This window comes from Zerene cesonia, chromosome 14 (genome assembly GCF_012273895.1).
Source record: "Zerene cesonia ecotype Mississippi chromosome 14, Zerene_cesonia_1.1, whole genome shotgun sequence".
In the NCBI taxonomy this organism is placed as follows: Eukaryota; Metazoa; Arthropoda; class Insecta; order Lepidoptera; family Pieridae; genus Zerene; species Zerene cesonia.
Window position 1 is genome coordinate 5022566 of NC_052115.1, and position 11981 is coordinate 5034546.

General features: G+C 34.2%; 1 protein-coding gene across 1 annotated transcript in view; it reads left to right on the forward strand.

The window, feature by feature from the left end:
- The window catches only part of LOC119831865 (growth arrest-specific protein 1-like), a 17456-nt gene extending 7484 nt beyond the window's left edge, over positions 1–9972 (forward strand). The window contains exons 2-3 of the mRNA XM_038355419.1: positions 4274–4504; positions 7371–9972. Coding sequence (XP_038211347.1) covers positions 4277–4504; positions 7371–7859 — 717 coding nt within the window. The 5' untranslated portion in view covers positions 4274–4276 and the 3' untranslated portion in view covers positions 7860–9972. The remainder of the gene's footprint in view (positions 1–4273; positions 4505–7370) is intronic.
- Positions 9973–11981: the final 2009 nt, after the last annotated feature.

The following is an 11981-nucleotide window of genomic DNA, read 5'->3' on the forward strand; positions in this document are numbered from 1 at the left end:
ATATACTTCTTATTTTTATATAAAATTGATTTGACGTATCGCTATTTTATATTCATTGAAATCTGGAAAAATCAGATAATATCAAGCATTTAAAAAGAGATGTCAACTTAATATTAGATTGAAATAATAACTATCGAAATAATAGAGATAAAACTTAAACTAAATATTTAGCAAAAACTAAACTGCTAAAATAAATAAATAAAAATCAGACTTAAAGAAAGTCTATTGCATATGGTATTGTTTCATTCAATTTATGATCAGAAAATGCTGCAAATAACAATAATAATCATAATGTATTCCTGTTTCTAGGTCAGTGGTATTATTTTAACACTAGCTGCGCCCCGTGGTTTCTGCCGCGCAAGTCTGTATCCCGTAGGAATATCGGGATAAAAAGTTGCTCTATGCTATTCCAGCTGTCCAGCTATCTACGTACCAAATTTCATTGCAATCGGTTCAGTAGTTTTGTAAAAGAGTAACAAACATACACTCATCCTTACAAACTTTCGTATTTATAACATTAGTAGGATTTGTTTAGTTCCACGTCTTTTAAGACTAATTAATACCTTCAGATGTTAGCTATTTATACATTCTAATACAAATATGTTCTTGTAATTTAACACAACGACTTTATGATAAAATAAACAGCGTGAAATTCCATATCTATTTGTCATAGATGAAGTATTTATGTAATTATAAAAGTAAAGTGTCTATTAAGTCTACAACAAGATCTGACACTACCTTTGTATACGAATGCCATACAAAATAATTACAAGGAAGAAGTACTCTCATTTGAAAAGTTTTTATACCTTTTAGATAGAACTGAACATAACATACATTTCATTAATTTTCTGTCAATTCGTTTAAAATTAAAGTCAGAATACAGTACAATAATAATTATAGAAAGCGTGAAATGTGCGTTTTTATGCCATCGTCTTATAGGCTGCGCTTTCTCAATATGGTCCTGTTTAATTTATAGTTTCTGTCAAGATTGTTATTTATCAGCACTTAAACGACACTATCAAATTATTTTATACCAAAAAAGTTTTGTATCCTCCATAATAATAATAAAACTTAAATTTTTTATTTTATCAGAATTGCAAAACAATATTTAACACACACACGAATAATAAAAGGGAAACCATATTAAATAGGCGGCTTTATTGCTTATAAGCTCATTTCATTTTGATAATTTTTTAATTTTTAATTTTAGAAGTATAATTTTTATTTTAACACACGAATAAATAATAATCGCAAATTAACGATGCTTAAAATTATTCAATTTTAAAATAAAGAATAGGTGCCATTGCATAACTGTCGTAAACACTTTTGAACAATAGATTTACTCGTATAGCTTTATACCAGAAATCAAAAATTATCTTCCATAAAAAAGCCTCTGTTAGCTTTAAATATTCACATTTAACGACACGTAATAAGATGTGTAGAGACTAGGGTTGTGCTTACACTTATTAGTTATTATATTATAACAGAAGATATCCAAATAAAAATAGTATGTTATAAATAGCCCATTTATGTATCACGATTTTATTGGAACAAGATAAAAAAGGTATTTTGGGAATTAATGACCCTGTTTTTTAATTTAGTTGTTAGAAAGCTTTACAACTAAAGGACATATAGCTACTTGAAGAGCATTTTATAGAGTAGTATGTATGTGTGTGTAAGTGAAAAACTAGCGGTCCTCCACGACTTCGCCCTTGGTACATGTGTAGCCTAAAGCGCCCAGGGATTATGTATGTATCCAACGGTGAAAGAATTTTTCCAGTAGTTTTTGTAATTAGTCCAGTAGTCCTTGAGATCAGTGCCTTAAAGCAAAGAAACTCGGCTTTTTATTATTAATACAGATTTTTTGATTCTAGACATACCTAGTTTACTGTGGCAACCCTAGCAGAAACACGCTCCATTTGCTTTTCTGTTCAGAAACATGTGTATACATCGATGTTTTGAAACTGAATATTTTATTTCACAACAATTTTACGTGAATAATTTAGTACGAAGTTATATTGGTGTTGGTGTAAATTAGAAACTTGATACTAATCCGATAAGCGGTCTAACGGGTTCCATAGATTTAACGGAATACAGCGTTCAAACTATATTTCTTGTTTATATAATAAACGACGGGAGACATTAACACTTGAAAATTCCTAATCTAAACATCGAGAGGACGTGTTGATTTTGTATGAGCAATTACGAGCGCTTTTCACACTTATGTGTTAATTGTTAGCCGACGTTTCCCTGAAGAAATGTCACGGAAAATATTTTCACCAAGCGTTCCAATTCTGTGTTTAAAAATAAACATTAAACATGTCGTGATTTAACTTTAAAGTGTTGTATATTTTGTAATATGACGAAAATTTCATTGCAGTCGGTTCAGTATCTTTTGCGTGAAAGAGCAACAAACATACATACACTTACACATACATGCATTCTCACAAACTTTCGCATTTATAATATTAGTAGGATAGGATATCTAGATGTTTATGTATAAAAATACCTACGACATACGAGAACATATTTTGAATTGCAAACTGGTCGCTTATAATTTAATATTATATTGAGTCAATACTGCTTATCTACATATATGATAGAATTGAACCGCAAAAACCATCGAGTTTTTCGCAAATACTTTCTTGTTACCACACAAGGGAGCCTCCCTTATGGATCCCTTATGGAGAGAAAAAATATACCACGGGTGATGCCGGGGTGGACCGCTGGTATTAAATATATTAGCTTTTGGGGCATCACTTTTATAAAAACACTTAATAATAAAGACGTTAGTATTTTAGAAAGCTCAATATACAATATCTTCGTAGTTGAAAAAAGCGGCTCCAAGTTTGGGACTAAATAGAGATACTAATGTTTTATCTTTCTTTCGTGCATCACGACATCACTTCTCCGAAATATTGACGTTAGATTTTATCGACAAAAGCGATTAGTTCTCGAAATTTCAAACATCCAACTGGAATACTTGCGAGTCACGGAACTTAACCGTCGACAAAAAACGATGAGCCAACTTACAATGCTTTATTAAAATACAATTTAATTAAACAAAACGGACGGGCACGCTCGGGATGATAATCCGCGTATGGTTGTGTTGTGGTTTTTATTGCGTTGAAATAAGGGTGATTTTTTGTGAGCACAGCCATCAATTGCTATTGTAATGTAACACTTGAAGTGCGAGTGGTTGGACATCTTGAGTTGTCACTTTGTTTTCTTTTACCATCAGCCTTTCCGCCGGACGACGACCTGCACTCATATCTTATTTAGTAGGGCTGGTAGCGTGCACCGTACAAATAGCAGTTAATAAATATTGTAACTTGTACAGTTTTAGTTTTGAAATAACCATTATCTGTGCTACATGACCCGGGTTAATAAAATATTATTTATTGATCAATGAGGGGAATTTGCTTGATAGGCGGAGTATAATATGTTAAGCGAGAAGGAGCAATGAAAATAAAAAAAAAAACAAATAAAAACATAACTGTTACTTAACTTACAGTTTTCTAATTATTCTTATTAATAACCTATTTTTCCATTCAGGTACAATGTAAATTGTGGGTAGGTAAATAAAGTGAGAGTACGCAATAATCCCTGCCTCATAATATTCGTAAATTTAGAAGTTACTCTTATTCACGCCTAAATCACCGAGCCACCGGAAAGCTAGTCCTAAAATAAGAACCAAAAAAAGAAAACCAATTAACTTTTCAACCAAAATGTTGACAACCCTAGCGTGTTACGGTAAACGTGTAAGTTAGTAGCCAGTCGGGAGATACGTGACGCGATTCTGTTTGTTTGCCGAGTGGCCACACTTCCCAGAAGGCTGGAAGAGGATTACCAAAGTTTCGACACTGCCGTTGCATACAGTTTATGAGATCATTAGGCTAGCATACGCACTGTTGTATTTAATACGTTGGTATTATATTCTTTCATAGGCAGTTGTGTGCAAGAACATGTTGTTACAAAATACCGATAGTAATATTTAAATCATGTTCATTTACATTTCTCTGTTCAAAGAATAAAAAGACAGTTCTTACAAAACGCACTATAAAAGCTGCGATAAAATATTCCGTAAATAATAATAAAATTCCGTACGACGACATAGCTAGTTTTTATAAATGCTTTATTAAATTTCGTATATATATGTACATTCAGGAGGTCTTTTTTTATTACCATCTATAAAGTTCCTGGACAACTGCAGTAGGTCAGCTATTCATCGTACAAATTTCTAATATTTCTAAATGTGTTGTGAATATTGCAGGTAATGTGGTTGGCAGCGGGTCTGCTGTCGCTCGCGGTGGTGGCGGCGGCAACGCCGTGCGAGGAGGCGCGCATGCGCTGCGCCTACCGCACCGGCTGCGGCGCCGCTCTCAACAACTACATGATGCTGTGCAGCGACGTGCTCTCGCAGCCCACCAGCGTGTGTCCCAAGGAATGCGAGCACGCGCTCATTGCGCTGACTTCCACTGAGGAGGGGAAGGAGTTGATGAATGTAAGTCGTGCTTTTGTATCTTCAAATCGATCTACATACCTAATTATTATGTAAGAACTGAACTTAACTGCTGAACGGGTTTTAGGTTGTTAGTTTTGTCTCCGATGGGATTAGAATAATAACTGCATAAAAGTCTAAGCTAGTACAATGTAATACGACTTAGTTGATTTCACCATTTGCTGATCATGTCCCGGATAGGTATATGGCGGACTTACGTGTTAAAATTCTTTAAATAGCTTACTTGAAGTACCTACTAAAGAAGATCATTTGAACATTTGTGTGTACATTGTTGTACAATATTTTCATTTATATGCTTTCAAACTAACCTGATAGCATTATAGTATTATTAAGTACTAGACGCTCGTCCCGGCTCGGCCCGGATATCAAGATTCCTGTTTTATCCCAAGGTGGCATTGAATAGGAATAAAAGGTATCCTATCTCCTATATCCTATCTATAGGTTCAGTAGTTTCAGTGTGATTGACGGACAAACATCCAAACAAACAAACTTTTACATTTATAATATTAGTGTGATTCTGTAGTTATAGTGACGTAAACGAACAATAAAGCGATCTAGATGTGTTTTAAGAGCGTGAAGTGATTCAAAATACATTTCAGTAAATACGAGCACTCGGTCAGAGGCCAATCACATCACTTCTCATCACTGCTGCCTTGTTTATGGCGACTGCCCAATTGAGGCGCGACTTGTTAATAAAGAGCTATATTTGCAAATATGATTTCTTGTTACCAGTCAATCTAACGGTATATGGATCTTTAATTCACGTAATATGCCAGCGACTGAACTGTATGTACTGTCTGATAACATAATGGGAGATTCCGAAAATACGTCGTATCATTATTTTGTTAAAATGGCTCCAGTGCAATGATACAATTATAATAGATAGAATTATTATATACACAAATGTATATATTAAAAATACTTTTAAAAGTTCTGTTATAATTCGTATAAATTGTAAATCTTTACTAGAAACTAAAAACAAATTCAAATGCTTTGATTTATCAATACATATTTAGTATAATTTTCTAACTATATGGATACTGCACAAACCCGTGCAGTGAAATTATATATTAAAGTAATTTCTCGTCTGGAAATTATGAAAGATGTTAAATTGGTGTTGTTTAGTAGGGACGGGCTGCAATAAAATCTAATTTAGACGTCAGATTTGTCGGCCACGCGGCACCATGGGGTCGGTTGACGACCCCACATGACTTTTACCCTTTTTACTATCTGACTTAGTTTGGGACATGATGATTTTGATTATACCGTTACCGTTACTGCAAGTTGGTATAAATTTGTTGAACTATGTATATATTACATACATTATATACTAGCTGTGCCGCCCGGTTTCCTTCGGTGTTACTAGCTGCACCCTGCGGCTCACCCGCATAAGTCTGTATCTCCTAGAAATATCGGGATAAAAAGTTGCCTATGTGTTATTCCAGTTGTCCAGTTATCTATGTACCGTAGTACGTACGTAGTAATTTCATTGCAAACGGTTCAGTTGTTTTTGCGTGAAAGAGAAACAAACATACATGTACTCACTAACTTTCGCATTAATAATACTAGTAGGAAGTAGGATAGGATTCTAGTACATAGCTACACAACTGCTAAAATTCACCAAAATCCATTCGCTTGAAAGACTAACGAATAACATTTATAATGAGTAGGATGTAAAAATAATCGTATCGTTAATTTTATAGTGTTGTTGCTAGTATCTGTCATATATACTAAACCCATGCAGGCCAATTGCCAATTTATCATCTGTTGTTTGTTGTTGTTTATCAAACACTCGAATTCGTTTGTCGTAATTTTCAGTTTGATATGGCTTAGCGAACTATTTTTTGTACTATGTTTTCGGATATAGCTATTTTACCATTTCAACCTAAATTAATAAATAATCAATTGAAATAATTTCATACCATAACTCAAACGAAATACTTAAATTTGAATATACACTGTCATACCCTTTAAGCTGGTGTCTGTATTTATTCTATATTCGCTAACACCTTACATGCCGATTTCTTATATTATCGTTCTAAAATACTTACTGAAGCGTAGATAAAGCATTTATCATTTAGTTTATTAAGTACACGTCTATTCAAATTATGACATATAATTGGGCACGAAGTATTGCGTACTCGGAACCGGTCAAATGTTTAATTATGTCGTTGTAACGGCGTGGTTATTGTTGGCCATTGGGTAATGTGTATCGAAAGGCAGGGCAAACCCGCGCAGCCTTGAGATTTGACGTCTTGATCGGACCTACCGCAGCGCTCTCTTGCGCAGGTGTTGCCCTATCACAAAAAACATAGCGTAAGACGGAGGCTCCTTTATTCTTTGCCTACAATCCATATATCGACTTTTAATTAAACGTACCGACCTCAGCTAATTAGTTCCGTGGCAAATGTTAACGATCGAATTCCACACGCGTTCCGTAGAGTCAATGTTGTTTGTTTATATCGTCCGTTCCATGGAAGATGTGTAACATATGGACAAGAAAAACATGCACATTTCTAATTATTCATATGGGTCATATGCCAACATTAATCGTACTTGGTTCGTCAACCGCTAATCTATATTGGCCCAATACTAAGTCTTAGAAGTGACAGAAAATAGAACTAAACATATAATTTTTTACTTACATTTATGTAAAAGCTTAAGCAAATATATTCGAGACTGTATATATAAATTTTTAACATAAAGATAGTGTTACGACGTTCTGGTATCGTAAAAAGTTTTATGGCCCAAATATTTCGATGTGCATTTATGCCTTTCCCGAATGTTATAATAGGATATAATGTGTATTTTTATAACTTTATTATAATAAACCTGTTTTTTGTTGCAGTGCCAATGTGAAGATGAGTACTGTGTGGATGCAAAACAGAAGATCAACGTATGTCGTGCGCAAGTTTTAAGAGGTGCTGCGGACGCGACGGCCTCTTGCCGTCTGTCTCAACTCATCTGCTTGGCGGATGCCCAGTGCGCAACCGCCTTAGACTATTATAACCAATTCTGCCGCTCCGTGTACCGTGGTAGAAAATGCTCGAACAAATGTCTCAACTCAATAGAAATATTAAGAAAACAAGAGAAAGCCGCCGCGTTAACCGCCTGTCGCTGCGACGGCAATGAGGACTATGACTGTCCGAGAATGCAGAGCAACCTAGCGAGGCTATGCTTTCACAAGCACTCCAAGAACCACACGAAGGCTCATGATAGAGGCTACGAAGAGAGACATAGAAAGACCCATCACGTCGTACAATCTGCAGCAAATAGTTTTGTCGTGTCGATCATTCTTACTGCTCTATGTCTCATCTCTACAAAGTACAACACGTGACGTCGTAGCTGGGCTACCTCATATTAATTAAGATTCCTAGATGTAGATTCAATGTAAATATGTACAGAGCAGTATTGTTTAAGCGCATAGTATTTACATTTGAAGTAGAGATTAGTGAGTGAGTGTGTTTGTGGTTAATATAGATATTCGAATAAGACTTATACGCTTTCGCCGCCCACGGGAGCGTGCGCGGGCGTCGCTATAAATACAGCGGCGCCGGTGGTCCGGTGACAAATGCTAGGGTGTACTGTCCCCGACGCCGACACCACGTCGATTGATCTAACGGCCGTCCTAACTTGTCAAACGCAAGACTATACTGCGACAAAAATCTCGTCACTATCGTTAAAAATGCGATATAACAAAGTCAGGGAAGTCTCTGGCGGTGATTCCGGTGACACTAATCTTTCGCTGTCGACGCGACAAATATGCGGGATGCGACGCCGCCATTCCTCCTTTTTTCATATCACATTTTCACATCCTTTACGCTGTTCTTAATTACGCTCTTCATTAAACAATTCGTGTTCCCTTTTGATAGTCGTATCATACATTTTTCTCTAAATGTATAATTTAAAAATGAAATAATGTTTTGTCGTTGCACATTACTGTACAATTTGATTATAAATCTTGCTCGAGTTTCTACAACTGTTTATTGTCAATTGAGACATAAATTACGCTGTCAAGTGCGACCCATGAATCACATAGTAATTTGTTCCCACTACACTACATGAGTTATTATTTATTATGTTATGTCATTTCATAGTCTTTTCATGTCTGACCCTTTAAAACGCTTTCGACATTAACTTTTTGTGGGGACTATAATTTCACCGTTCCAAATCGAAATTTCCATGCAAGAAAATTCTTCGAAGAGCTATTGTATGATGTGTATGGTGTCTTCATAATACTCAGTCCTTGTAATGAAGAAGATGGAACCGGTTTTAAGAGCAAGGTCTTACGTGTGATGCTCCGTTTGTTGCCGCGTAAATCGATACTTAACACACGTGTAGTAATTTTTGTTTAGTTTTCTATCAATGCGTAAGGTCATCTGTCCCTTCTTTTACACTTCTCTTTTCCTCGAGCAAGTCGTTTATAAAATCGCTGCAAAAAGAAATCGTTAATAAAATTTATTTTTAAAGTTTTTAAATCATATTTTGAAAACAAAGACGAGGGTTTGTGGTCACATTGTTGCTTTATTCATAAACCTTATATGTATTAGTTATCCGTATAAAATTGCTTGATCATCGAGGAATCCCTTATCGATTTTACAACGCAACAAACATAGAATATAAAAAATGTGCCTTATTCATAGAAAGTTGAATCAATTTAATTCTTGAGGCAGTTTTCTTGGCGATATTTAGTATGCGCATCAGGGTGATTGTTTACTAATGTTTCTTTCGAAGCACCGCGGTATACATAATGCAGCGCACGATAATGCTAGGAATATGAATGAACTTACATCTTCGCGATGACATTTATTTGTTTCGAAACCATGATCTGTGTTCGCCTCGTTTTTGCCGCCATGTGTTAATGTCGTAGAGTCATGGAACAAGAAACAAAATCGTGAAAGTTTAGTGTGTGTTCTTTTACTATGAACTGTTTCGATATAAGTACATACATATTATAAATATAAGTATCTTTAATAAATTTTAACATTCGGCTTGGAATAATTTCACCACAAATAATAAATCTTCAAGATCGTCTTCACTTATTTGTAGTTAACTCCATGATTTAATTCTGTTTTTTTTCTTTTGGATACGTACCTAGTTTATGCATTTTCAATAGATTTATTAGTTATTAAATTAGTCTGTTAAATTCAAATGAAATTGTTGTGTGTTTGTGTGTGTTTGATATGAGTGTGTGATTGCATTGTTATATTTTGTTTTAAATGTATTATATTTTCTAAGCACAATTAATTAAGGAAACCCTATTAACCACAGTTTACCAAAGTGAGATTATTAGAATTATTCAACAAAAACTGTATATACATTTAATAATATTTGGAGAGTTTTTAATATGAATATCGTACAAAGTATTTTAGACTATGATTATTTATTAATTTAGATATAATTTAGTGTGTAATAATTTGTTGCATTTGTTTCGTTTGTTTACAAAATCAAATATAAGGATTTTAGTTGTATTTATTATTCAAAATTACAATAAAATTACTGTTTTCTAGAATGAATTTTATTTTGACCCATAAATCCATATACATTAATTTACTGTATGCATTTACAAAGATTTCTGAAGAAATTGTTGTACTAAATAACAAAATGCTTATGTTTTTTTAATTCAATGGAAAAAAGAGCGACATGCTTTATTTAAAACCGATGTTCCTAAAAAACATAGTATGTACTTCTCAATGGTTACGTACGTACGTTTGACATGGTTCATTTTTTATCTCTTATTAAATAATATGTGGTCCTTATGTATGTGGATTGTATTGATAGAGTAAGCAATCTGGTTTCAAATAACTACTGAATGTCTAAACCTCAGCCCCCACAAAATCTTTATGTTATGGATAATTTTTTTGGTGAGAAAATATCACAAGGAGTTCATATTTCTCGAATCAATGGCGATTTCGCAAGCTCCCCACGACCCGCGTTAAAAAAAAAGTTAAATATAAAATTGATTTGATAGAAACAAGAACGATCTTTTTTGTCAATGGATTTTAGAACTGATAATAATTTTTTTATTCAATAAACGGTTTCAATGATACAGTCTTAATAGAAAATAAAGATAAGAACTCAGATTTGTTATTTAAAGTGGCTAGTATTTTTTGCTGCTCAAAATAAAGCGTTGCTATCGCTTCGTCTAGTGCCTTAGTGTGATTAGTATTGGTTGGATAAATCTGATAAAAATATCTTAATTTTTTCCTAAGATCGTCGCCCGTCGAAAAGCCCGCCCTAAAGTATGTTTGCAATTATTATTCTTTCACACGCATGATACTAATAAAACAATCTGAATAGCATTGGAAATTCACTTTACATAAAGGTGTAGTTTGTGACATTAAAATATTATCACAATCTTGTCCACTCGTAACACTTTCTAAAATCTTTAACACAGAAACCTTTCTTTCTATTTCGAGTATATATTTTAAGGCTAAAAATGTATTTATAAGTTTTCCACACAAACATAATATAAGACATAGGTTTTACATTTTTTAGGCCTGTTATTATATTTCTATATGGAAATTGCTTGCGCGATATGAAGCAGCAAGCTTAAAGCTTACGGCTCAAGTTTACTATGTACGGGGTACCCACATAACGTAAATGGCGCTGTAACAGTAAATAGGTATTCGGGTAGAATACACGCTCACAACTCACCTTTCAAAGTTCAAGTCATGCAAATTGAAAACGTTTTTATAAAAACGGGGCATCGATAAAATGTTGCAACATACGTACACCTGCATGACTTGACTGTACGAGCGAAACATAAAAACGATGACACGGGGTATTTGCATATTTCATTGAAAATTCCGTGTACCTCTCATACAAAACAGTTTTTTTTTTTGTTAGTAATAACCCTGCTTACATAAGTGCCACATCCGTTCCCATACCTTTGTGGGTTTGCCAAAATTATCACGTACCGGTGAATCAAGGACTCTTGAGCGGCTAGACTTCGAGGTCAGCACTCTAGGGTCACTAATGAAATGCACTTATCTGCATTAGCACTTAGAGATAACAATTTGTATCCTGAGGGGCGACTTCCGTTTTAGAAATGGATGTGGGAAACTGCAACGTATGAGTTTATGAACTGAAGAGGCTGAGCTAAGTAATACACAATGGCATGGGGTTTGAGTTGTGTGTGTGTCACTAAATAGACATTGCCTTTAAAATATGTTTTGAATATATCTTTTATTTTATAAAAAAATATTTAATACGGCATTTATATACCCGCATTGTCGATGTTAATGATAAGTCATAAAATATTTATATAAAAAAATTCCTTTATGGTAAATAATATCAAAAAATGGTTTTTAATTTCTTCGCAAAATCTATAATAACAAAAATCTAATGTTGCCTGCCATAAAACATATCCATCCTAGTTATATTGCCAGTGCGCATATGTAAACTTTTTTTTCTAAGCCGTATCTAATCCAGGCTAACCGAAATCGCAAATTGACAT